The 27673-nt window shown below is 38.0% G+C and overlaps 1 protein-coding gene across 3 annotated transcripts in view; it reads left to right on the top strand.

The window, feature by feature from the left end:
* Nucleotides 1–25134, top strand: part of NDC1 (NDC1 transmembrane nucleoporin) — a 46334-nt gene extending 21200 nt beyond the window's left edge. For 2 of the 3 annotated variants that reach the window (XM_086717041.1, XM_086717042.1), the window contains 9 exons: nucleotides 173–254; nucleotides 2115–2270; nucleotides 4643–4882; nucleotides 4994–5109; nucleotides 7460–7510; nucleotides 9260–9323; nucleotides 10140–10240; nucleotides 19591–19751; nucleotides 22588–25134. In XM_086717041.1, coding sequence (XP_086573167.1) covers nucleotides 173–254; nucleotides 2115–2270; nucleotides 4643–4882; nucleotides 4994–5109; nucleotides 7460–7510; nucleotides 9260–9323; nucleotides 10140–10240; nucleotides 19591–19751; nucleotides 22588–22651 — 1035 coding nt within the window. In that variant the 3' untranslated portion in view covers nucleotides 22652–25134. Of the gene's footprint in view, nucleotides 1–172; nucleotides 255–2114; nucleotides 2271–4642; nucleotides 4883–4993; nucleotides 5110–7459; nucleotides 7511–8293; nucleotides 8477–9259; nucleotides 9324–10139; nucleotides 10241–19590; nucleotides 19752–22587 lie in introns of those variants that run through there. The other variant, XR_015254705.1, reaches the window with a different exon arrangement.
* Nucleotides 25135–27673: the final 2539 nt, after the last annotated feature.

The following is a 27673-nucleotide window of genomic DNA, read 5'->3' as shown; positions in this document are numbered from 1 at the left end:
CCCACATGGGCCTATTGTCAGTCCAGAGCCTGCTTCAGATTCTCTCTCCCCCCGTCTCTCTCTGTCCCTTTCCTGCTTGCGCATGCGTGTGCATGCGTGCGCGCTCTCAAAAATAAACATTTAAAAAAAAAAGTTAAAACAATTAAATAATGTTTGTTTTTTTCCCTTTTAGTATTTGGCCTTGCAGGACCTGATGTTGCTTTCTCAGTATTCTCCCTCACGAAGACAAGAAGTTTTTAGCCTTAGCCAACCAGGTATTGCTAAAAGTAACAGATATAGGCATGTGTGTGCAGAAGGTGTTCCACATAAAATTTTTGGTGACAGAGATGTATTTAATAAAATACACAACTGTTGAGTCCATTAAATGAAGTATTGATTTTAATGCACCTAAATGTTTGCATTGCTGTGGTTAGAGGTTATATTTCCAGGAAAGGTATGTTAAAACTTTCTTCAGCATCCTCATTCCCTTACCCTGAAGAAATGATGAGGTAGATTGACAGTTTTAGAGCAGAAGAGTACAGTTTAAGTATCCTCAGAGTTTTCATGTTACAAAGTGTCTTGAAAATCAGGTGGTCTAATTCCCTAGATGGGGGATCTAAGTCTCAGAGAGATTAAGTGGTTTATATACAGTTAATGTCAGAGTTGGAATAAGAAATTCTGTCATCTGACTCCCAAGTGCAGAGCTCCCTCCTTCTGTCATGTTACTTTGCCTCCCTTTAAAAAAAAGTAAAAAATAACTAGATTTGATGGTGACCGGAGGATGCCCTTGGCAACTCTGAAACACTTTTCCACTGTCAGTTGTTACAAACTCATCAAGACTGCAACTATGCCAGTGCTCTGCCTGTTCCTGGATGGAAAGCATTCCGGCCTAGCCACCAATGGAGAACAACCTAACCTAGGTAGCTTTTCATCTCTGTAATCAGCTCTTCATTATTTTGCTAAACTTGCCAATTCCCACATTATAAAAGAAACTTTCTATGGTTAAATGTTACATGGAAATGAAATTCAGTTACATAAAAATATAAATGATTGGAGCCACACTCTCCTTTTAGTAGCATGAAAAATCCAGAGCTGATGCTGTAGAAAATTAACTAGCAGTTCTTTTTTGTCAGACTTAGGTTCACTTAGGAATTCTGTATGCATTAAATATTTTCACCAGATATTCCAGTGAACTGTAACAAGGTGACATGTTCTCTGCTAGAGAACTTACATTCTAGGGCATATTATTAAAATTTCCCTGGACAATCACATAGTTGCTTAGTGGTTCTGAGTTACAGCAGTACAGAACATTCTGGGACCTACTGATGAAGTATTTTGTTTGCTTGGAGGTTAAGTGGTATTCCTCTTGAGCTGTAGATGGGGGAAATGTTTAAGGGGGGCTCTAAATGAAGACAGAAAGGTTATTTGGCACCCAGAATGGGAAACAAATTTTCAGGGGACTCCTTGGCTATTCTCAACATAGAAAGTAGCATGGTTGATTTTTATGTGGCAGCTGTGGGAGAGAAAGGTCTTAGGAAATGAAAAGATAATGAGAGTAAGGGAATTTTTACAAAATTGTGGATCGTAGTAGTTTCAGTTAAATAATAACAGATATGTGTATAAAATATGATCGTTAGGAATAACATGTCATTCCTACAGACATAATAAGAAATAGGGGCCATTGTAAATGAAAATGTAAGGAAGCTTAGTGGGCCAGACACAAGTTTATGGGTCACTGGGGGCCGTGGGGCACATCTCATGAGACATGCCTGTATTCATTGTCTTTGTCTTCAGTCTGTTCAGTGCTGGTAGGGAAGTAATTCTAGTCTTTTTCACTCACACCATCCTCTAGTATTTGGCTTTATTTTAGCAACCAATTTGGCAGGTTTTTTGTTTTTTCTTTTTTAATGGTAAGATGGCAAGTTTTCGCTTGTAGACTTTTTGGAAAATTATTTCATACAAATATTTATTGAACTCCTTCTGTGTAGATGGCAGTGGTGTAAATAGTAGCTTAGCCGCGGCAAGTGGACCTTCATGCAAAGTGTAATGTAGTGTTTCTTGCAGAGTTTTCTCCTCACTTTGAGAGGAGACTCTAAGATTATGTACATTTTAAAAGCTGGTTTTTGACCCCTTAGGTGGACATCCCCACAATTGGACAGCCATTTCAAGGGAGTGTTTGAGTCTTTTAAATGATATGACTCAGAAACTGGTTCTGTATCAAGAAGCAGCTGCTACGAATGGGAGAATGGTGTCCTCATATTCTGTGGAGCCTAAGAAATCGAATTTTCCAGGTAATGCCTGTACTAGTGAGAGAGGGCAAAGTACATACATTTTGTTTCCTAAGAAAGATGACGGTAGTTAATCTAAGGATATGTGTACATGAGTGTGAAGGAGTTTTAGGGAAATCCTAAATTTTTAGGGAAAATTGATCTCATAAGTGGGATATTGTACTGAACCAAGAAGAAGGCCTGAGTATCATTGTAGATTGAAGAAATTAAGTCTGGTGTGCTGATGGTGTTAAGAAAGTTAACTGTGGCTCATCAAATAGAAGGAAGTGTCAGCTTCCTCAGGTACAAAGCCAGATGAAGCGTTACAGATAGTACTGGTGCAGTATCCCAGACACAAAAAGTCGCTGGCCAATGCCCAGAGAAGAGTAACTGTGTGACTGAGTGATTTCATGGTGGGGGCATCACATTCATGGTTTTCAGAGAGCTTGATAGAATGTTTGAAAGATGAAAGCCGAGGGGAAGAAGTACAGTGGAGGAACCTAGGCTATTTGACCAAATTCCTTATGTCAAAAAATGCCAAGGAACGTAAGACTAACGAACGGACTTAATGTTCACCTGCCTTCTGGAGCCAGGCCTTTAATGAAAATGGGCAAAACTGGCTGGGTGAGGACTGTGGTAAACCTGAGAGCACTGGCTTCATTTGTAGGGGAAGCTGTGGGTTAGCTTCGGTTCATTGTTCCCATGTGGGAATTTGGACCCAGTATCTGAACTTCTGTGTGCCCCCCCACCCATCCCTACTTTTAAGAGAAGCCTGAAATCTGAAAATATTTTGGGTGAAATTTTCCACTTTTTAAATTTTATTTATTTTGAGAGAGAGAGTGCATTGTTGTGAATGGGGGCTGGGGGGAGGGACAGAGTGAGAGGGAGACAGAGAATTCCAAGCAGACTCCATGCTGTGAGCACAGAGCCTGACTCAGGGCTCGATGTAACAAACCATGAGATGGTGACCTGAGCTGAAATCAAGAGTTGGATGCTTAACCAACTGAGCTATCACAGGTGCCCTGAAATTTTCCACTTTTTAAATGTTGGTAACTAATTTTGATATTTACAAAATCACTACATGGGTCACAGTAAACATCATGATTCTGAGGGGGTCATAGACCAAAATGAGAGATTACAAATGGAAAACAATTTAGGTAAGATCGTGAATGTCAGATTTTAAAAGATTCTAGTGTTTCACTTGTTCTCCACATTCAGATTAGCATTTATTTATTCAACAAATATTTATTGAATGCTTACTATATGCCAGGCAATGTGCTAGAAATCACAGAACCAAAGATGAAACACTCTTGGAACTGATCTTTTAGTGGGAGGCCCATAAATAATTACAAGACAATGGAATTGGTAAAAAAAAGTAGTCTGTCACAGATTCTGAATGGGTAGGATGATTGTTGATAACAAAAGGAGGCCTGGCATATATAGTTTATATTTTGTAGCAATATGGAGCCATTAGAGAATTTTGAATAGGCTAATTAATTATATCAAATTAGCATGTTAGATCAATGCAGTCCCAAGTTAGGAGGGAATCATGGGGGTGACCAAATAGGAATTATTCATTATTTTAAATTGTTGTCACATCCCATTGCTCAGTCAGTATTTCACATTTTGTAGAACTTAAAAACCCCAGTCTCAATTTTTAAATTGATTCTTCAAATATTTCCAATTAGCACTAACCTTAAAAAGTCATTCAAAAAAGTTTGGCACTTTAAATGTTTGATGTTTTATGGTGGTTTTATTAAGAAGCTAGAACACCAATGTAATCTATTTGTCTTTGTGCCTTGCACTGGAGTGGCTGGAAAAATATTCCTTTGTTTCTGTACAATGGAATTTATAAATTGGTGATTATAAGATAAATTTTGAAGAAAGTGTTTATAGATCATATTTGTAGATAATCCTGGGCAAATTCATCTCTGGTGTGACTTCTGTTAACTTGAAAAAATTCTGTGGAAAATGGGTAAGTGTGCATTTATCAGTACATTTCACAATACAAATTTGTTTTAGCCAAGTAATAGCTGTAGTAGGAGCTTGCAGTAACATTGGACACATTCTAGTGCAGTAACTGAGGTTGTTGCCATTTAAAAATAAAATAGAAATTGACAGGTTCGTTCAAAACAGCGTAGGTTTAGAGAAACTGACCTTGAAGGTGAAGATCTTCTCTGGGGGGAGAAAACAAGGGAAGCTGCACCAGTCTGACCGAAGATGTAGAACACCCCCGTGAGTGGTCGCTGAGTTGCTGTCATAAAAGCTGGATGTTGAGAGTGTAAACATACATGGAAACAAGCCACTGAACTTTGGGTAAATGCATTAACCCAAAAACTGAGATGTGTAAAATTTGTTCAGGCTGCCTGTTCAGCACTGGCTCTGTTCTTTTACAGAAGAAACTACTTTTCAGACCCCGAGATCTAGCCAGATGCCTCGGTCTTCAGTGCCACCATTAGTTAAGACGTCACTGTTTTCCTCAAAATTGTCTACTCCTGATGTGGCAAGTCCCCTCGGAACCCCATTTGGTTCTAGTGTAGTGAATCGGATGGCTGGAATTTTTGATGTAAATACCTGCTATGGGTCACCTCAGAGTTCTCAGCTGATAAGAAGAGGGCCAAGATTATGGACTTCTGGTGAGGGTTGTTTTTTAAAGTTTGAAATGTCATAGTTGTAGAGAATCCGATATCCTAAGTTTTCACTTTCTTGATTTTGTTTTGTTTTTTGTTTTTTGTTTTTTTATTTAGATCAGCAAATGCCTGAATTTTCTAATCCTTCTCCATCTACCTGTGTTGGTGCGGAGGGTAAGACAGCAAGACAGCCTAGCATGATTTATTCATGGATTCAGAATAAACGTGAACAGGTAGGATGATATGGTTATAGGATTTATATTTGCACGTAACATTGAGAGCATCAGGAATCTCACAACAGTAACCCATCAGGGATAATTAGGACTTTTCTTGATGCTTCATGTATTAAGTTGACCCAAATGAAATTGCCAGTATTTGGTGGGCTTTGAGCTATATAAATTGTAATTTCATATGACTGAGACTAATACAATGCCTTTGATCTGTGAATTCTTTCGTTTAATGAATATTTACAAAGTTCTTTATATATGCTGGGTGTGGTTTTAGGCACTGGGAAAATAGCAAACAAAAGTCCCTGACCATATGTTTATATTCTAGTGAGGGGAAATAGATGAGCAAGCAAATGTATTAAACCATGTCTCTCTGAATTAAAAAAAAAAAAAAAAAGTATTGTGAGACTTATTTCATATGCTATTAAGAAAAAAAGTTGCCATGACATGCTGTCAATTGTTAAGACGTGTCCCAATATGTTATACTCAAAGTATGAAAAATATGTGTCTTAAAGGGGAAGAAATTTGATGTCTTAAGTGCTGTATAGGAAAATAGAGCCATTAAAGGAAGTCTCCTTGATAAGTTGATACTTGATTAGAGACCCTGAAAGAAAGGCAGTGAACAGACAAATGCAAAGGTCCTCAGGTGGGGGTGTGCTTGATTTGTGTGAGGAACAGCATGGACACTAGTAGGTGGTGATGAAGTCGGAGAGGCAGCAGGCACCCAGAGCTCATCAGGCACATTAGTTATTGTGAAAACTGACATTTTCTGTGAGTGAGATGGAAAGCCACAGGATGATTTTGTCCACAAGAATGACGTGATGTAACCTTACATTTTGAAAGTGCTGCTTTAGCTGTTGTGTTGAGACTATGTTCTCAGATGGCAGGAGTAGAAGCAGAGAGACAGTTGTAAAGCTGTTGAAGTAACGTAGTCGGAGAGGATGGTATCTGTGATCAGGGTGCTTGTGGTGGAGATGTTAGATGTGATCAAGGTCTGGATGTATTTTGAAAGTAGGTGTGATAATCCTATCTTACTGATAGCAAGATAAACCTTGCTTGCTGTTTGGTTGTGTGTGAAAGAGAGAGACAGTGTTGACTTTCAAGTTTTTGGCTTGAGGATCTGAAATAATATAGTTGCAATTTATGGAGTAAATTTAACTGATTTGAAGAGATTTGGTAGAGATGAGGTAGGGAAATTATGAGTTTTATTTACGTCCATTTTGAGGTGTTTATTAGACAACCAATTGAAAATACTGAGTAAGAACTGAGATGTATATCCAAAGCGTAGGGGTAAGTTCTGGGCTAGAAATACAAATTTGGAAGTCATCAGAGTATAGACAGTATTTAAAGCCATGAGACTCCCATGAAAAAATGCTTTGGGAGTGGATACAGAAGAAAAGACATGTAAAAACTGGACTCTGCAATGACTAAAGAGGTCTGAGAGATGAGGAGGAATAGCAAAGGAGACCAAGTAACTATTGAGGTGAGAAGAGAACCAAGAAAAGGGGAAGTAAATGCCACATGCTGCCGATACGTAGCCTGAGATCCACACTAGGAATGAACTATTGTGCTAGAAATGTGGAAGTCATTGAGTCCTTGTCCAGCTATTGGGTGGAGCCTTGGGGATGAATGCCTGATTGGATGGGTCCAGGAGAGATGGGAGGAATTGCCGGTCACAAGAAAAGCTGGATCTTTCAAGGAGTTTTCCTATAAGTGGTACAGAGAAATGGGGTAATTAATAGCGGGAAGGAGTTGAGGGGTCAAGGAAGGGTTTTCTATTTTAAGATGGGAGGAATAACATCTATTTTGACGGAATGATTGATTAATAGAGAGGGACTGTAGGCATTATACAAACTTCAGGATCCCATGTGCCCTACCTGTCGTAAGTACCGCCGTATTGTGAATTCCCTTTCAAGTCAGTTGGGGTATATAGCTTTCAGCTTAATACTAAGAAAATTGTTTCCCATGTAAATATCAACTAATAGAAAACAATTTCATGTCTTAAGATTTTTTGTTGTTGTCTAAGGAAACATTCTTTTTTAGTATTAAGAAGTTAAAGGGCAAGACAGTTGTCAAGAATTGAGTAAGAAAATATCACCAGAACCAATTCAGATTCCTTTTATTGTGGGGTTAGACATGTGTACTTGAGAATGCAGTTTAGGTGAGATGGCCCATCTTAGTTTTCAATTTTATAATACGAAGGTATTTACTTATGTGGTTTACTATAACTATTCTCTGTAAGATATGAAGTGTTTCATTTAATGTAGTGTCAGGGAGAAACTGGGGATGTGTTAACATTATGTTTGAATAGATTTGAAAACTTACATGTGTTAATTCTTCCTTCTTTCCAACTCAGGTTAAGAATTTCTTATCAAAACGGGTGCTGATAATGTATTTTTTCAGTAAGGTAAGAATATGTAGTTACAGCATTGGGAATGGGGGGAGAGGAAATGAAACGAAATGAAGTACCAGACTAGATTTGACTTCTAAATATTTAGTTCGATCCTAGGAAGCTTGGCGTAGTGCTCTGGTAAACCTCCATGTTAGTAGTTGCCCTAGACCCCCACCTCACCTCAGTAGCTTCCCAAGGCTTGACTGCAGTTGGCCTCCCGAGTCTCCTGGCTGAGGACAGCTTTGTGCTCATATTCAGCCTCTTCCTGCGGAGTGATCAAATCCATGGCGATCCTTCATGGCTCATTGTCCTGCCAAAATATTTGTGGCCAATTTGGTATTCAGAAGAGAGATGACTGGATTAGATTATACATGTTACGCTTGCGTGGGATAAAAAGTTGTGATTCAGGCCACAAATGAAATGACGTTCCACCTTGTCCGTCCGCCGCCCCAGCTGCCGCAGGAGAGTAACTCTGAATTGCAGAAGCGAAAGAGTCGATCCTGTTTCACTGACTACAGCTGTTGCATGTTAATCCTTTGATAAGCAAAACTTCTGCCCATATGTAGGGGAAAGAATTTTTGTTTTGTGTTAGCTATTTAAATCTAACTTCTTTCATTCTGAAGATACTGCAGTATTAGCTAATGTTGTACTTTGTTAAAGTGAAAAGTTTGCACTGGCATACGTTATTCATTTTCATTCTGTGGGGAGAGAGATCTGAGTAACTCTGATGGAACATAGGCACACACAAGAAAAGAATCATTTCAAGTGCTTGAAACTTTTTTCTCGCTTTGGTGGCAGGGAAGATCCACCCAACTAGCAATTACCTTTACCAAAAAGAATCTACCTCAGGCTCTCCATTAGAGCTTTGGGAAAACTATCAGCCCCCCCGAGGAAGGTGTCCTGTCTTCCACCAAGAGGAAGAGGGGTTGTCCGAAGTTTTACTTCAGAAGGATGGGAAGAGAACTCACCTTTGTGTCTTATGTATGCCATGTTCTTTTCTCTTAAGTTCCCTCATTTAATTCTAACAGCATTCCTGTCAGATGTCTTTCTGCCCTCATTTTACAGATAAGGAAACCTGAGGCTCAGGGGGGTGGGGGGGTCAAGTAGCTAGTCTAAGGGCATATAGCCAGTAAGTGGCAGAGCAGATGCTGAACGAGATCTCCTTTTCCCTTGGAAGTGAACGTCTACTTTTGATTTTGATTTTGCAAGTGGATCTATTTTAAGATGAGGAGTTGTAGACACTGCCGTTGGATGTTGAAAAATGTAACGTGCTAGTGTATTTAATAGGCTTTGTTGGGCATTACCAAAGCCAGCATTTGTTAAAATGCTCCATACTATTTGACCTTGCTGTATTAAAGAAGGTTGGATGGTGTTTCTTTGGAGTGGGACTAAGGGTAGACAATTTAAGAGTGGGTAATATGTATTTAGGCGTTCTCAGGTTTTGACGCCTGAGCATTAGGTGTCCTGAGCATTTGTAACCATTGTCTCAGGTGATCTGTATACCAATCTGAGGTGGGTTGAGTGTATGTAACTCTTATTTTAAGTGGGAAACTGAGACACATAGAGATTTAGAGATTGGGCAAGAGTCACACAATAAGTTGGTGATAGACTGCTTTATTGCAGTGAAATATTGTGTAAGAATTTCAGATTTTAATTCTTGAGAGGCAGCTGTGAATTTTGTACTGTTACAGCTACGTAGTTGATAGATGACATAAGAGTTATTGCCCAGGGGAACTTATTGAAATGTTTTTGTTGTATTTGTAGCACCCAGAGGCATCTATTCAGGCTGTTTTTTCAGATGCCCAAATGCATATTTGGGCATTAGAAGGTAAGCAACCTCAGTGAACTACGATTCTGATTTTCATTATCAGTTAAATACTGAAGTATAATCCATGAAAGGTCAGTTCTAGACTCTGATATCAGTCTTTGCATTTTTAGATACATTTTTATATCTTTGTTTTATATGGGTCATTTTTCTTTCTTAGATACTTAGGTGTGCTTTAATTTGGGCAGAAAATTTCCTTAATATAGAAGCAGAGAAACTGAGCCTGGGATTCTTACCTATCTTTTTCTGCTTCAGAAAACTGCAACAATTAATAGATTGTTTTCAACTGTCAACTTATGTTGACCTAACATTTAACATTTTAACGTATTTAAGTTGAATTTCATATTTAGCTTTAGTTTAACGTATTTAACTTTAACTTCATATTTAGCTTGAATATGAAAATTTAGTTGTTAAAGAACTGTTTTTTGTTTTTTTGTTCTTATCTCCTAGATACTGCCTTCTCAATGCTTAAATAATACTTCCTCAGAGAGCCCTTTCCTGAGCACCCTAATGAAAGTGCCCTCAATAGCGGTCACTCTTTTCCTTTATCCTGCTTTGGTTTTCTTTCTACCAGTCATCACTACCAGACACAATATCATTTAAAAACTTTTCTTCCTACTAGAATGTAGAGACTCGTCTTTTTCAGGACTGGTGTAGTGAGGACCTTTTCAGTGCATGTTCCAATCTTTTGCGCATTTTTCTAGCGTAATACCCTCCTCCTCTATTTCAAGTTCTTTAGATACTCAGGATATTAATCCCTTCTCGATAGATGTATTGTCAGTAGATTTGCCTAATTTTTTTTTCTCTTTTCTTCTTGAGGTCTGTCTCACTTAGTAGCAGCATCATTCACCGAAGATAGATTTGGAGTTGTCCAGACTACACTACCAGCTATTCTTAACACTTTGTTGACGCTGCAAGAGGTAGGCAGTGTGTGGGTTGCGGGGAGGTAGACGGTCATGTTTTTCCCTGCCTCCCAGGTTTTTCAGTTTGTTTCTCACGTGTCACATTTATTGAGTAACAAAATATATGTTGGAAGTTAAAATGTCGTACTGTTCTCACCCATGGGAAATTCTAATCTAAGAGACCAGGAAGAGAAACTTCTAATTCGTTTGTAAATAATAATTTTATAGAAACAGAAAAAGGAAGTCACTAAACTTCTGGTATTAATCAGATTACTTAGAGTATTAGAATTCTGTTCAGTGATATAAATTTGGATCCTTACACATCTTGTAGCTACTAAAAATAACCTGTAGTTAAATTATCCTTGCAGATAAATGTTACCTATTGGCCAGATCCCTTGCTGCCAGGCTGGGTGAACAGTTTCAAAGTAGTAGGACTTTTTAGTCCTAGACTTAAAGACAGAAAGATAAAACATATGCTTCTTGCTTCTGAATAGGCTGCCTTTCCTCATTTCATGTTGGGTGGTGTGTTTTACGCTGTCTTGGCATTGTCATTGTACGCCAGGTGACAGATGCAAACACTGAGTGCCAAAAGCATTTCCAGGTGGGAGCTGGGTTGTGCAGTAGGTGTTCCGGAGGAGTGGTGTTGAAGTAGGCTCAAAGAACGATTGGTGCATCTGTGCAAGAACGTCTTGGGAGGGAATGTAAGATACGAGAAGAAAACATGCTTTGCCGTTCTTTTCTTCCACTCTCAATTTATTTTGCCTGTTACAAAGTCTTAGACATCAGAGCCAATGATTCTTTTTTTTTTCCTTTGAGTTCTTTTTGTGCCCACTTTCTCACGAATGTGTTTTGAGACGTGTGTACATGTGTATAGTTTTATTATTTGTGCTCTTTTCCCAGATACCTTTCTCTAAAGAAATCATTTCCTAGTATTTCCCCACAACTTCTAGTATTTGGCTTGCCTGACAACACAGTAGGATACCCAGGATTTGGGCGTGTATTTTTTTTTTTTTTTAATGTTTATTTATTTTTGACAGAGAGAGAGAGAGACACAGCATGAGCAAGGGAGGGGCAGAGAGAGAGGGAGACACAGAATCCCAAGCAGGTTCCAGGCTCTGAGCTGTCAGCACAGAGCCTGACATGGGGCTCGAACTCACAAACCACAAGATCATGACCTGAGCTGAAATCAGATGCTCAACCGACTGAGCCGCCCAGGCACCCCCTTTTTTTTTAAATTAAAAAAAAAATTTTTTTTTTAATGTTTTTTTTTTTAATGTGGGCGTATCTTTAACACATATAGCATTGTTTGTTTTTTATCACTCGGGCGGTGTAGTTTACAATAAAATAACAATAACAGTACAGTGCTTTGTAGTCTACAGAGCGATTACTTACCATGTTTTGTTTTGTTTCATTTAGGAAGACTTAGTTTTAAATTCTCTAACTACCAAACTTCTGGGGTTGTTAAAGTATATTTTTTATTTAAAATAGTTATTATTCAAGTATAATTACCATACAGTGTTATTAGTTTAAGGTGTACAACATAATGATTCAGCAGTTCTGTTTGTTGTTTAGTGCTCATGCGGTAAATGTACTTTTAACCCCCCTCACCTATTTCACCCTTCCCCCCACCCATCTCCCCTTTGGTAACCACCAGTTTGTTCACTACAGTTAAGAGTCTGGGTGTTTTTGTTTGTTTGTCTCTTTTTTCTTTGTTTGTTTCTTACACCTAACCTTACACCCATCAGAATGGCTAAAATAAAAAAACACCAAGAAGTAAGTGTTGGTGCGGATGTGGAGAAAAGGAACCCTCCCTCATGCATTATTGGTGGGAATGCAAACTGCTACAAACTGCGGAAGACAGTATGGAGGTTCCTCAAAAAATTAAAAATAGAACTACCCTATGATCTAATAATTCCACTACCAGGTGTTTACTCACAGAAAATGAAAACAGTAACTTGGAAAGATACATGCACCCCTGTGCTTATTGCAGCATTACTTACAACAGCCAAGATACTGGAAGCAACCCAAGTGTGTCCATCCATAGATGAATGGATAAAGAAGATGTGCGGGGGGGACACACACACAATGAAATATTACTCAGCCATAAAGAAGAATGAGATCTTGCTATTTGCAACAACATGGATAGATCCAGAGGGTATTATGCTAAGTGAAATAAGTCGATTAGGGGCACCTGGGTGGCTTAGTCAGTTGAGCGTCCGACTCTTGATTTCAGCTCAGGTTATGATTCCAGGGTGGTGGGACTGAGCCCCACATCGGGCTCCATGCTGAGTGTGGTACCTCCTTGGGATTCTCTCTCCCTCTGTCTCTGCTCCTCTCCCCAGCTCACTCACACTCTCTCTCTCTTAAAAAGTAAGAAAAGAGAAATAAGTTAGAAAAAGACAAATACCATACAATTTCACTCATACCATTATTATTATTTTTTTTTTTATTTTTATATTTTTTGGTCCTCATAACTATCTTGTGAAGGAAGTAGGATGGAGGTATTTTAGGCCTATTTTAGAGATGAGGGAGGCTAGCTTCAGGTCTCGCTCACAAGTCTCAGGTGGCAGAGCTGGAACTTGAACCTGAGCTGTTTGCAGGGCATTAGCAGTGTAGAACTGTGGGTTTGAAGGCTCAGAGACACTTGACCAATATTCTTTTATAAGTTGCAGTTCATTTTTTGTTCCTCTAGAATCCTCTGCTGCTCTACCTAACGTTTGTGTGGTATTCCAAAGAAATGATTTTTCTTTAAAATTTTAACAACTAAGGTTAGAATAAGGGCTGTTGTACATGATTGTATCTGTCTCAAAAAGGCTACTATCTTTTGGTATGACTTAAGATTATGCTCAGTAAATGGTCAAGTCAGATTTGAAAACCAGGCTTTCGGACTCCTAGTCCTTTGCCTCTGTGAGGGCTTGGAGGGTTATGCATCTCCTAACCTTTCCTGAGATAGAATGGCAGTATGTTAGATGGACCAAAGTGCGAGATCTAGAATCAATCCCACTTGTGTCTGAGTCCTAGCTCCTACTACTTCCTAGCTGTGCAACCTTAGAAATACATTTACCATATTTCATTGAGTCTAAGATATCATTAATTAGAAGATACATCTCCACTTCAGGAATTTTAAAATGGCGGGGCGGGGGAGTGCATTGTATAACCAGTGAAAATAGTAATCTCTAAACATCAGTTTCTGTATCTGGAAAATGGAGATAGTAATAGTAGTACTTACCTCATGGGGATGTGAACGATGAATAAGATCAGTACTCAGGATGCCTGTGCCATATTAAGTACCCAACAAATGGGTACTTCGTTATTATTTTTATTACTTCGTTATTATTTCCATGTTGTATGACAGAATTCTTACAGTGTACAGGAGAAAACATCTTTCAAGATTAAAAAAAAGTATTGCTATCACTACTGTAAGCAAGCAGTCTAAGAGACATAGTGTCAGACAGATGCCCAGTTCAAGTCCAGGCTCTTGTACTTTCTGAATGATCAAGGGTAATTTATTAAACATCTGTCAGGTTAGAGTCTTCATCTTTAAAACAGAAATAGTACCTTGCAGGGTTATTATGAGGGTTCGAGATAAAATCTGTATACAGAGTCTAGAGTGGTGTCCTAAGTTATCAATTGCCTGACAATAATCAAACAGTTACCATGTGCTAAGATACAGAATAGAGAAAGACAGACATGGTTCCAGCCCTCTAGTTTACAGAGTATAAAACAGATAATCTATGAATAATTAACTACAATTGTAATAAGTGCCACAATGTACAGAAATGTAGAATGATCAGAGAACATAAAACAGGTATGCAATAAATAACAAATGAACATTAAATGAAATGCTTGTGATGTCAGCATGGTGTCTTTGTTAGCAAATTATTTTAATATTTAAATGAGGTAACATATATAAAGCAGTTAAACTCCGTGCCTGGCGCACAATAACTGCCATCAGTAAATTTAGCTATCAGCATCATCTAAGAGTATCATTTTGTAGCTGTGGTTTTTGCCAGGGGCAGTTTTGTTTCCCAGGAAACTTTGGGCAATGTCTGGAGATATTTTGATTGTCACAGATAGAGGGGAATGCTACTGGCATCCTTTGTGGAGGCCAGGGATGCTGCTAAACAGCCCATAATGCGCAAAGCGGCCCCCACAACTGAGTATTACCCAGTCCAAGATGTCAGTAGTGCTGAGGTTGAGAAACTCTGCTCTGTAGTCATGATTACATTTAACAGAGTCTGGTGTTCTCCTTGCCATTTGTTTGGGACTCTGGCTTTCGTGGAATAAACCTCTATTTTAACTAGGTTATGAGTAAGATCCTTGAGATGAGGCGCTTTCAAAGCTCTGCACGGTGGACAATTTGTTAATGACACTGACAGATAAATAGTCACAGGAGAGCAACGAGCGTTTTCTCTTTATTCGGCTTTTGTGCATATACAGTGCATATAAATATAAATGGGCCAAAAGTGCCTATTTTCATAGTATAGCCCTTTTTCAGGCTTCTATAAGGGCTAACGTAAGGCCTTTTGGGGATTTTTCATTTTTACTGAAGAGTATATTGTTTAGTGGTGTACTCTACTCACTGTTTACCCTTTTCGTTGTTTGGGATAATTCTTAACTGGATATTTGAGATCCCAGTTGTGTAATCTCAATCTTCAGGCCAGAAACCATGTGTAGTGCATAAAATGAGTGCTCAACAGATACTTGTTTAACCTCACAGCTGATTAAGTACTTCGGTTCTAACTATGGCATACATCACTAAATACTATAAACTGGTGTTTCCTAGACTGAAGTTATTCATGTGCTACTTCCATAGTTTTTGCTGTCATTGTTTATTACCACATGTTATTGCCATAATTTTAGTCCTATTTGCCACCTGAACTATTATCTACTTATTTAGTATTTTAAGTCGTTCATTATAAGCTTAATTAATTCATTAATTTGGATTTTATTTTTAAGTGATTTCTATACCTAACATGGGGCTTGAACTCACAACCCTGAGATCAAGAGTCTCATGCTCTCCCAACTGAGTCAGCCAGGTACCCCTAACTTAAATTTATTTAAAAGGAAATTTTGTATCACTTTTGTAAAAGGAAAACTAGCTTGAATTGCTACAAATAGAACATAGGTGCACAGTTCCTTATCTCAAACCTTAGGATGTATTTCAAAATTCAGATTTTTTTGGATCTTAAAAATATAACATTGTATATATATCCTAGATTACAAAATACTCCTATTGGAATCTGAGGCAGAATCCCCTTAATCAGATACATTAATACTTTTCTGCAGTGAAATATCTGGGTCTTCATATTAAGTAAATAAAGACTGTAAATAGCCTGTGTCAGCTCAGGTCAGGTTTTACTGCCAGATGAAGTCAGGTCAGCTTTTGCCACCAACAGTTAGAAAAGTTTTTGTTTTCAGGGCTTTTTGGATTTCAGTATTAAGGGTAAGACAGTCAAAGTGAGAAAAGATAATAATTGAAAGCTCTAGCTGTAGATACTGTTGTTTGCTGAAGTCCCTGAACCTGAAACCTATTTATCCTTTGTCATAGAAAGAGATTAATGAGGATTCAAGATGTGTTAGGGACAAATTAGCTCCAAACCCAGACTTTCCTCCCTTTTTTAACCCTTATCTCATTAGGGTCTGTCGTTCCTTATTTTTTAAGAGCTGATATTTTATGACTTTTATTCTTAGAGGTCTTTCAGAGAACAGATAAAAAACAATTTAACAAAATTCATTCTTTTGCATTTACCCTTCAGACCCTTTTAAAATCTAAGATGCGGGTGCTTGGGTGGCTCAGTCGGTTAAGTGTTCGACTTCAGCTCGGGTCATGATCTTGCAGTTTGTGGGTTCAAGCCCTACATAGGGCTGTGTGCTGACAGCTCGGAGCCTGGAGCCTGCTTCTGATTCTGTGTCTCCCTGTCTCTCTGCTTCTCCCCCACTTGTGTGCGTGCGTGCTCTCTCTCTCTCTCTCTCTCTCTCTCTGCCTTTCAGAAAAAGTAAATAAACATTAAAAAAAAATCAGCAGTCTAAAGAAAAGTAAGCTAACCATTTAAAATAAATAAGTAAATAAATAAAATCCAAGATGTATTTTGGAATCTTAGTGATTTGATGTTTCCGGTATCTTGAAATGTAAAGATTTCAAGATTTACTGTTTGAGCATCCTAGGAATTATTTCATCATTACTCATTATTTATTCCCAATTGTGGTAAAAAAGCCCAATAAGAAACAGGAGAATGATGGAATCACATAGTATTCCATCATCTTTCAAGAAAAGTATATAAGCAATATGGACATACGTTTTTATAGTCTTTTTTTTTTTAAACTTTCATTGAATATAGTTGCTAATTCAGAATTAAAAAATTTTTTTACTCACATTGGCAATTGGAAGAAAATTGCCAGTATGTGCAATATTATTGAGATAAATCAGAAGATGAATGCAAATAGCACTCTAGACCAGCTTTGTCAGATAGAAATATAATGCAATATAATTTTACATTTTCTAATAGTTACATTAAAAAAATACAGGTGAGGTTAATTTTAAGGATATATTTTATTTAACTCAGTTTATCTAAAATGTAATTTTATTATGTAATCAATACAAAATTATTAAGGAGATATTTTATACGTATTTATTTTTTATTTTAGAGAGAGCATTTGAGGGTCAGGGAAAGGGGCGGAGTTCAGCAGGCTCCACACTCAGTACAGAGCCTGACATTTGGCTTGAGCCTACGACCCTGGGATCATGACCTGAGCCGAAATCAAGAGTTTGGTTGCTCAACTGACTGAGCCACCCAGGAACCCTTAGATATTTTATATATTTTTTAACACTAAGTCCTCAAAATCTGATGTGTACTTTTCACTTAGGCAAATCTCAGTTCAAACCTGCCACATTTCCATGTATCTTAGTAGTTACCGTATTGGATCGCACAGCTCTAGATTTTAATGAGGATCATAGAAGAGAAATTTTAAACCGTAAATCTTTCAGATGATAATATTCTAGATATATTTTTTCAAACTCAAGAATTGATGACAGAATGATGTATTTTTAAGGAAAAAGGAAATATATGTGATATTCTCATTCAGTAAGTCATTCAAGAGGAAGGGCTTTGTCCCAAAATATTTTATAATAAGAACCTGTGGATCATCCCATTTTGTTGAGAGTATATGTGACAGTATTCTTTCATTTTCTGTGATATTTTACACCAAAATTTACTTTATATGGCTTATAAGTGGATAAATGCTGAAGGGATACAAAGGTGTATACAGAGGTGATTGGAAAGAAATAGATGATGTTGAAATGAAAAAACTCACTAGATTCGTCATTTGAATTTTTCTTTATAAACCTAAGAATGAAAATATTTTACCATTATGGTGCAAGGAAAATGGATAAACTCTCTTCAACAAAATTATGAGCTGTCAAAAATTTTTAAAAATAATTGCAATTTGATGGTATTATTCTTCTGTAGATTTTTTGTAAGGTGACTTTAAATTATAAAAAGGGACCATTGGACCCAGGCGGTAAATGATGATGGCTATTTTTCCTGGTCTAATGAGGGTTAATCAAAGTTTGCAAGAAAATTGAAAAGGAAGTAACTTTTCCATTATGATTCGGTGTTATCTAATGTTGCTTAGGTATGTCACTGAATACCACCTCCCATTCTGCCTAAAATTATTTCAGGTATGTCCTGGTCTCAGGAAACACTCTTATAAGTTACTGTTGAAAGAATAAATGATTGGACTTGAACTTGTCATGGCAGACCGAACACACACACTAAATCTTGTTCCTTCCCCCACACTCTGCTAAACCACAGTAAAAGGACTTTTAAAAAGACATAAATCCACAAACAGGAGAGGAGACAACAGCAACAGAGTCTTCAAAGCTGGAGAGGAGATGGTTGAGATAACTAACTTGGCAGACCCCAGAAGCAAATTGGAAGTTGGTAATGAGACAGGCCCCCAGTACCTCTGGAACTAAGGATGAAGGGATAGGTACCAAAATAAGAACGATGGCTGAGAGTTGTTCGAAAATTAGATCTGTAGATTCTCTGCTGCTGGTGCCCCCGCCTCCAGCAGCTGAGGTTTGTCCTTTAGAGAGGGTAGAGCACTGGGCTCTCTGGGCTGGCAGAGTTGTGAGTGGACACGACAGACACGCTTGTGGCTTCTGTATTAAATAGATAGGGGTATACTCCCCTGAATACAGGCCCACCAGACAGAGTACTGGAAAACTCTTCTCTGGGAACTCTGACTGATCCAAGAAGAAAAACAAAGTTACTGAGTTGGGCAACCCTAAAAAATCCATGCAGGTCACCTCTTGTGAAGCCTGTTGTCAGTAGTCTCTATGTATTCAGTGCTTTTGGTCAGCTTTTTAGGAGGTCCCTCTCGCATTCATGAGCCAGGGATCACTAGATTTCTGAGCACAGTCTCTAATGCAGAAAATAGAGACCAAAGAAACAAAGATGGGGAAAGTAGCTTGGAAGAAACTATAAAACCAAAAACCAAAACCACAACAATCATCAAAATCCCCAGAAATAGGAGAGGATATTGCATCCTTGAAACAAAAATAGGATGCTAAAATAAAAGGGATCACTCAGATGATATAAAAGAGCTCTTGAAATTAAAAACATAATGGCAGAAATCATTTTAACAGTATTTAGTTCTTTTGGTGGTTCTTTCCATAATTATGAACAATAATCTTAAAGTATTATTTCTTGTCACTATAGTATTATCTTTCTGTAATAGTTTAATACACTTATACTTTTGTATCTTTAGTTCTTCCTTTTCTTAATGTAGTTATATCATTTAAAAATTATATTATTTACCTTGGCCTTCAAAAAATACACTTAAATCTATATTTCTTTTTCTATCAAGTATAAATAAAGTCACTTTCATTTATGGATTCTCTCTCTCTCTACCTATTCTTGCTCATAGATGTTTTATCATCTAGAAAGGAAGAGAAGCTAGCTTATAGTAAATAACTTTATTTATGTAAAGCATAAAGTTTTGGTCTTTTTTTTTTTTTTTTTGAGATTTATAATAAAAGTACTCTTAGCTGTCACACACCATAAGCAAAGTAGGATATCTGTATTTCACTTCCCAGCTTTGCATTTTCAAGACCGTTGTAGAATGGCTCCTCTTGAGACGACAGGTCTGAACTTTTCTCTGCTAACTACTGTAGTGGCTAAAATCCACTGCATTTTCTTTCAAACTTTTGACTGTGATCCAAAATAAATGTTTTCTAGAATGCCTGTATGATGTGTGTATCTCTCTCTCTTAATTTATTTGAAATAAAATCTCCTTGATTCTTTGGACTAATATGGCTTTATTGATATTCTGAACTAATGTGCCTTCTTTCTTTCTTGATCTAGGCAGTTGACAAGTACTTCAAGCTTCCTCATGCTTCCAGTAAACCACCTCGGATTTCAGGAAGCCTTGTGGACACTTCTTATAAAACATTAAGATTTGCATTTAGAGCATCATTAAAAACTGCCATCTATCGAATAACTACTACATTTGGTGAACATCTGAAGTAAGTTTACCTGTTTTAACCCATGATGATAATCTACTTTCAGGAGTTCCCATGAGGAACAGGTATGAGAATTATAAAGGCTCACATGTTCAACATGTGACTTTCATGATTCCTACTGGGAATTAACAGCTTTGATATCGACGTTATATTTTAAAATTGGGCCTATCATATAAGCTTTGGGGCCTTCTTTCAAACAGACAAAAAAGGATAGAAAGTTATAAAAGCAGCAAACATCCTTATGAGATAAAAAGCAAAAAATTGAGTACCTTTCCAGAAAAGCATATTAAAAATAATTCTGATATTACATCTTAGTCAGCTAAGACTTTAGGTGAGCAGAGTGTTCCATAAATGAGTCCTTGGTGCTTTGTGAATCATGCTAGAAAAACAATGACAGATCATGACACCTTTGGAAACAGAACCAGAAAGAAAACCACAAATGCCAAGCCTGTTTATATTTAGTTTCATTGATGTTTACTGCTTTCTTCTCATGAAATAATCCAGCTTGGCAGGATAAGGGATGCTAGTTTATTAACTAAACTGTGTTTATCACAATTATAAATGAACTTTAGAAGGCACAAAAGATTGCTTTTTCTGTATGCGGTCAATGAGTAGTTTAGAACTTCTGCATGCTGCCTACTTTTAGAAAGAGTAGTATATTTCCTTTTACTTCCACAATGCACAGCAGTAATAGCAGGTTTTTATGCGACACTTGGCTCTGTGGCAATGTAAAGAGCACTAGATAATCCTCTCTCTTTTCAGAGGCTTATTCACTTGTTTAAAAACAAAAAAAAAAAAACAATTTATGGAGTGCCTTCTACCTCTGTGCTCTCCAATATGATAACTCCATATTACTGTTCAAATTTAAATTAACTAAAAATTCAGTTTGTCAGTCAAACTGGCCACATTTTAAGTCCCCAGTAACTACATGTGGCTAGTGGCTACCGTATTGGACATCTTAGGTCTAAAACATTTGTTGGGGCGCCTGGGCGGCTCAGTCAGTTAAGCGTCGACTTCAGCTCAGGTCACGATCTCGCGGTCCGTGAGTTCGAGCCCCGCGTCGGGCTCTGGGCTGATGGCTCAGAGCCTGGAGCCTGCTTCCGATTCTGTGTCTCCCTCTCTCTCTGCCCCTACCCCGTTCATGCTCTGTCTCTCTCTCTGTCCCAAAAATAAGTAAACGTTAAAAAAAAAAAAAAATTAAAAAAAAAAAAACATTTGTGTCATTGCAGAAAGTTTATCAAGACAGCACTGTTCTAGACAATACACTTAGCACTTTAAATACATTTTTTCATTTCCTTCTCTCAAAGCATCTATGAGGTATAGAGGTTATCATAACTGTACAGATATGGAAACCGAGGCTCAAGGAGATTAAGGACTTGCCTAATAGCACAGTCTAGTTGGGTTTAGAACATGAATCTGAAATCTGGTCTTACTTACTCTTAAAATCCCACCATTTCTCCCTATATTATAGATTGCCTCTGAGATATAAACCACCATGGAGGATGCTTGATGAATGTGGAGCATGAAATATGTATATGATGATAGAGCAAAAGCAGGGAGAAAGGGGGAAATAGAGAGTTTTAGATAAGAATGGGGGATGCATGACTGATAAATTATGACACTGAAATTCTGCCTTAGTTTCTTTTCTCTGAGAAGAGCCATCTTTTATATATGATGAGGTCAGTAGACTGTTGTATGTCCAGGACAGAATGGTATGGTGGGGAAAAAAGATTTGGAGTTAAAACATTTGGATTTATGTCTGGTTACATCATTGACTATCTGTGGTTGCAGTCAAGTTACCTAATGATTTAACTTGCCCACGATTATGTAGAACCAGAATTCAGACTCCAGTCTCTCTGACCTAGTGTTCTATTTAATGGTGTCTATAATCTTAACCAGTAGGCTGAGTTGTCTTCCCTAATCTCTGACCTTTGTGATACTGTTTACCCTCCTGTGAAATGGGTATGTTATCTGGCCTCACTAGCACCCGGAGGGAGTCCACACAGTAAAGTACTTGAAATGGTTCAGTTAGAGGCAGCTGGTTTCAGCAAGCAGAGATGCGTATTTATAAGGCGATTTGGGATGATTTGAAGCAGAATTATTGTAAGAAGACTTTTTTGGCACTTTTAAAAGTGGTAACTTTTATAACCTGGATTTTTTAAATCATTTAATAATACCATCTTCAACTAGAAGACCAGAATCTTTATTCATTTTTTACCCAAAAATTTGAAAAGAAGTTTTATACTAATTACAGAATATATTTACTCCGCTTTTATCAAGGTAATGTATTTTTGTGGGAGGCAAGGGTAGGGAGAGAACTCTATTTCCCCATCCAAGACATAACTTATGTTCAAAGGGAAAACTAAATCTAAACCACCAAGCTGTTACCTTTGAAAACGATTAGTGGAGTCTATTGTGTTTTAACCAAACATTTTAGTTTAAAGGATTTTATATTAAAGGCAATTCAAATACTCCACAACTCAAAGATAATGTTGGAATCTGGTTTAAATAAAATAATAAAATCCAGAAAATCTACTGCAAGGCCTGGAACTCTGCACAGCAGGTTCCACAGCAGAGCAGGTTAAAATCGATGCTTTCACTTGTCAGTCTTAATTTGCTTTGGTCTCTTAGAAGGTAGAAGCATGCTGTTAGTGAATGCAAGCCCTCCTCCTCATTAGATTAAGGAGGGTTTTCATCCAGCTTTCTCAGAAGTACTAAATAAGTGAAGATTTCTATTCATTTTTAATTGTTTTGAAAAATATTGACTCTGTGCTCTGTGGTTCACTTAATATGCTTAATGTAAAATAAAGCTTATGCTTTGAATTTATGTTTCATTTAGTGCTGTGCAAGCATCTGCAGAACATCAGAAAAGACTTCAACAGTTCTTGGAGTTCAAAGAATAGCTCAGTAATATAAACTGTGTTCATTACACTGCTGATACAGCTACAGATGGGACAGTAAATGTTCAGCATTCTTGGATCAGAAGAAAATGGACTAATTAGATGCTTCCTTTGTCGTGGTGGTTGCTTTGAAAACTATACTTTAATGGGAGAAATCATGGAAAGAAATTCTCAACAGAATAACCAAAAACTGCCTTTTCTGTACCGATGGCTTTTTGTGTGTGTGGTATAATAAAATCTTTATTCAATTTTACAGAAGCCTCTCTGGCAGTAGAAATGTCTTTAGCTTCTATAGCTTAATAATAATAACTGGAAAATGTTTAGAATTTACTTTTGAGCTGAGTAGAACCAGTTCAGAAGGTAAAATAGATTGACTTGATTCGGTCTTCGTGATTGCTGTGAGTTTAACTCTCTGTGCACTCGAAATATGTAAACTTTTTAAGAGTGGTTTCTGCTTACTGAAGGATGAAATGGTAATAGTGGAGAAAAATTCACAGAAAAATTATTGTTTAAAGGACATATTTTGTTAATCTGGTAGGTTGTGTTTTTCTTTCCAGGGACAAATTAAATTTGCATGATTGTCCAAAAAAAAGGTCTCAATTTACAGATGCTAACTCTCTATAAAGGAATGTGGAAAAATTCAGTTCTTAAGTTACAAGATCAAACATTCATATTTGATTTTTGAAAGACGATTGACTGACAACTATGAATTTGTTTTGTATCAGGCTAGTAAACAATAAGTGTATGGGTATTTTCCCCAACTAGTTTTGCTTTCTTTTTCTGGAACAAAACATTAAGCGATTGCAGAGCTTTTTAAGTGAGAGAAGAAGTTTTGCAACAAAAACCAGGAAACTTTCCCTTTCCCCCCGCCCCCCCCCTTCATCTTCATTAGATCAAATTATTTGGTGAAGCTCGTTTGGCCTCACAGAGGGAGCAGCCTTTGCTGTGTTAACTGGCTAATAAAAATATATTAGGAAAATCTTTACAACCAGAAACAACTTAGTCATCAAATAGCAAGTGAAACCAAAATGTCAGAGGGCTTACTGTACTTGGGAGTATGTTGTATGCCCCCAAAATGAGCAAAGTAATTTTACAATTTATTAGATCAGCTTCTTTGGAGATGGAAGATTGGAAATCCCACTGGTAGTATTCACTGGACTAGCGTTAGACTGAAATGCTCCCTTGTAATTCTTTCCCTATTATCTTTTCCTTCCACCCTTTCCCAGTTTCTTCTTTAAAGTCAGCACAGTATTGTGTATGAATCTTTAATGTGGTATGTATGTCTGCCATTTGTCTGATTACTTGATGTATTATATCTTTATTCCTTTTATTCGTTGCCCCATCAACCAGCGCATGCCAAATTATAAATGAATCCTGCTGGCCTTTTGAGCGTCTTTAGGAGACAGTTCCCCAGTTGTCAAGTGTTTGGAGTATTTAGGCTAATTGCCATTGCTTTATTTTTTCTCATCTGAAGTGGAGTGATCTCTTTTTTGAATATGAAAATTGAATTTCAAATGTGGTAATTCCTTGGAGATGGCCAGAAGAGTGTGGCGAGGTTGACTGAAGACTGTTGAATTCCATGTTTTGGAGCCATTGAGCTTTTTCTGTTGCACTGTCTGTGCTGTCCCTGGCTGAGGCATTTTGGGAGAAAAGGACTCTTAACCTTCTGCTTCCCTTAAAGAATTGTGGCACTTCACCCACTGGATCCTGGAGATTGACGAAGAGATGGTTCCTGTAAGCTTTCAGTGACTTGGGTAAAGTATCTGGCCAGGCTTAGTTTTTTGCCATTTCTCATGCTTTGGGAAAAGGTACATGTGATGAGCCATGTGAAAATTTGAGAGGTGTTCATCCCTATTTTCTCTCAAGGGAATGTGCTGTGTACAAAATACAGGTCACATAATGTCCGCCTGGTGGAGATTTGGAAACTCCGCCCAAACGTGGATTGTATTTAGTAGATAAGAGAGGTAGTTCCTTTTCCCCATTATGTGTTGATAACCTACACACCATCCGCTGAGGTAGGGTATTGCTCGGCCACCTGTTATTAAAGGGAGCTCCCTCTCCTGTGTACAAGGAGGAGGGTCTTAGAAAGGCTAAGAGGAGGGAAGCATTTCCTTTGATGAAGTCCTATCCTGCCTGTGAGCCCACAGGTGCTCTATGACATTGGCCTGAAAATTAGAGAGTGTTCTTTAAAAGTGTTTCTCTGTCAGTACAAAACATGGTTCTTTTCAGCACTTGTAATGTTTGCTTCACCTTATGGGGGGTATAAATTCAGGTAGCTTCTTTCCTGGGGAACCGGGAAACTGTCCTAGAATGAACCGTGTATATACCCTTGAGTAGATGTGTGTAAGCAACAATTTGTTACTTTGCTGGATTGTTCCTTGATAGTTGGTTTGTGTATCTTCCTGTAAATGTGGTAATCTATTTTATCCTTTTGTATATCACTGATACTGAATTGGGTAGAAAAATAAATCGACAGTTTTGCTAAATGGAACTGTTAAAATATGTGTATCCTTAAGGTCATTTATTTAATATCTGGTGTGTGTGTGTTCTTTTAGCCCTTTCAATCAAGCCTCAGTTGCTTACAAAACTTGAAAAGGTTTAACTTCTTGATAAATTAGCTATTGCCCCTAACTGAACTAATTTGGTGGATATCTGTGTTCAACGATAACCAAGGAACCTGAATTCTGAAGGTCTCTTTCTTCCTTGTCTTGGCTGCCTTTCTTCCAGAACTAAGCAAAGGATGTAGGTGCTGAAAGCCATCCCTTAATAGAATTTTCTTTTCTTGCCAGTATACTGTTTCTGAATGGCTCATGTTCCCCAGGCTCACGGTTATGTCTGTCAACTTTACTTAAATTAGTCTCAGTCTGAACGTCACCTCGAGGTTGTTGAGGCACTACACTAAGGCCCTCAACTCCCTCTTATGCTCTCCCAACCCATAGTTCTCTTTCTTTAAAACCAAATAGCTTAAAACAAAGATGGCTTTAATTCCTCAGTTAATAATCCAGCTGTTATTAGCAAGCTGCTGACCACCGTTTTAAAATAGACAAAATTGTTCTTGTTTTAAGGGGTATAAGACAAGGTAGGACAAGCACATAGGCCTGTAGTTCTCAGTCATGGTCCTAAGCAACCTTGGCAGTTGCTGTACTGATGTGCAGGTTGATCCAGAGCTAGCTAATCATTCAAAAACATTCACTGAATGTCTGTTACAGCCCAGCTATTGGAAACAAATTGAACTGTGAACAAGACAGTTCTTGCTTGCCCTTGAGAAGTTTATAATCTAATGCAGTGGCATTTGAAGCTTGGAATCAGAAACATGAGCCTCTCAGAGAGTGCTTATTAGAGGTGTAGAGTCCAGGCTCCACTTTGGTACAGATTATGCTGTGCGCTGGTTCCCAAGAGATGTAGTTTGTAACAAATTCTAAGCAGTGGTCTGAGAATCACACTGTGAGAAGGGTTTATTTTAGATCAGGAGTTCTCAAACTTAGCATACGTCGGAATCCCTTGGAAAGCTTGTTAAAACAGATGGCTAGGCCCCACCTCCAGAGTTTCTGATTCAGTAAGTTTGGGGTGGGGCCCAAGAGTTTGTATTTCTGGCAAGGGTCAGGTGGTGCCGATGCTGCTAGTTAGGAGACCTCACTTTGAGAACCATGGCCCTAGTGGATGGTCTTCTATGTGGTGCTCTCAGATGAGTGTCTGAAGCATGTGAACCATCATTTGCTATAAGGCATACTTCTGATGCACTTATTGGAAAGCGTGAAGAATATGGTTAGACCCCAAAGGCTGAGAAATAGGTGTTCATATACTTACCTTGAAATTGCAGCAAGTGATAGAACATGAACTGCCCTTCCATGTCATTATATACTCATGTTCATGTTCCCTTTGCCTGGGTTTGTGTCTTGGCATACTTCCTGGTCTTCAGGATGAGCTTAGCCTTTCTACATACTCCCAGATAGAATTCGATATGTTTTTTTCAACGTGTTGTCATTCCCTCTTTGTACTTATCACATTGATTTGTAATTTAACTGATTATAATATGTATCTCCTTTTAGACTATGAGCTCTCTCTTTCCAGGATTCCAGTTACACTTTCTTAATATACCATATGTGTCTTAACTCGTCTTCTCTATTTTAATATTTTTGACTTTCTATGCTTTATTTTGGATAGTTTCTTCTGACCTATCATTTTCTTCCAGTAAGTCTAATCAGCGGTTAAATTTATCTGTGAACCCATGGAGACCATGTGCTCCACTAACCATGGTTTCCCAATAAATAAGTGAAAGTTAGTAGTCCTTTCTATGGTTACTTTAGTTTTCATCTTTAGCAGAGCTTTGTCTACAAAGTCTGAAATCTGGAGCGTTTTTTTGTTGGTAAGTTTTGTGACAAAATTTATTTGGCAGCAAAACCTGACCTGATGTGAGGCTCTTTGTAGACTTAATTTATTCCACATAGTGAGACTATGCTTACGTTTGCTGTAGTATGTTTGCTTATGAGGTGCTGTCCCAGACCCCGTGAGAGTGTTATGTAATACACATCGTGATTACCTAACACCTGAAAAACTGTATTCTGAAACATCTGGCCTTGGGCATTTAAGACAAGGTGTTGTAGCATTTTTGTAAAATGCTGTTAATTCTTCCATTCACTCATCCAGCATTCACTCACTGCCTACTGTATACCAGACCCTGTGATAGGCTCTGATCGTACAAGGTCGTGGACCTTGTGCTCAAAGGGTTCTCCACCCTGTGTGAGAGAAGTAAATGGAGGCAACGCATGTTCCCACAGAACCTTTCCCTATTTATTTACAAAATTGACGTGTCCTGGGGCGCCCGGGCGGCTCAGTCAGTTAAGCCTCCAACTTCAGCTCATGTCACGATCTCATGGTTCATGAGTTTGAGCCCCTCATTGGGCCCTGTGCTGTCAGTGCAGAGCCTGCTTCAGATCTTCTGTCTCCCTCTCTCTCTGCCCTTCCCCTGCTCATGCTCTTTCAGAAATAAACATTAAAAACAAAAGACAAAAGAAGTCAAAATTG

Source organism: Puma concolor, chromosome C1 (assembly GCF_028749965.1).
Source record: "Puma concolor isolate L17-30 chromosome C1, mPumCon1.1.hap2, whole genome shotgun sequence".
NCBI lineage: Eukaryota > Metazoa > Chordata > Mammalia > Carnivora > Felidae > Puma > Puma concolor.
Note: the sequence above shows the minus strand (reverse complement) of the source record. Positions and strands in the feature narration are given on the sequence as shown.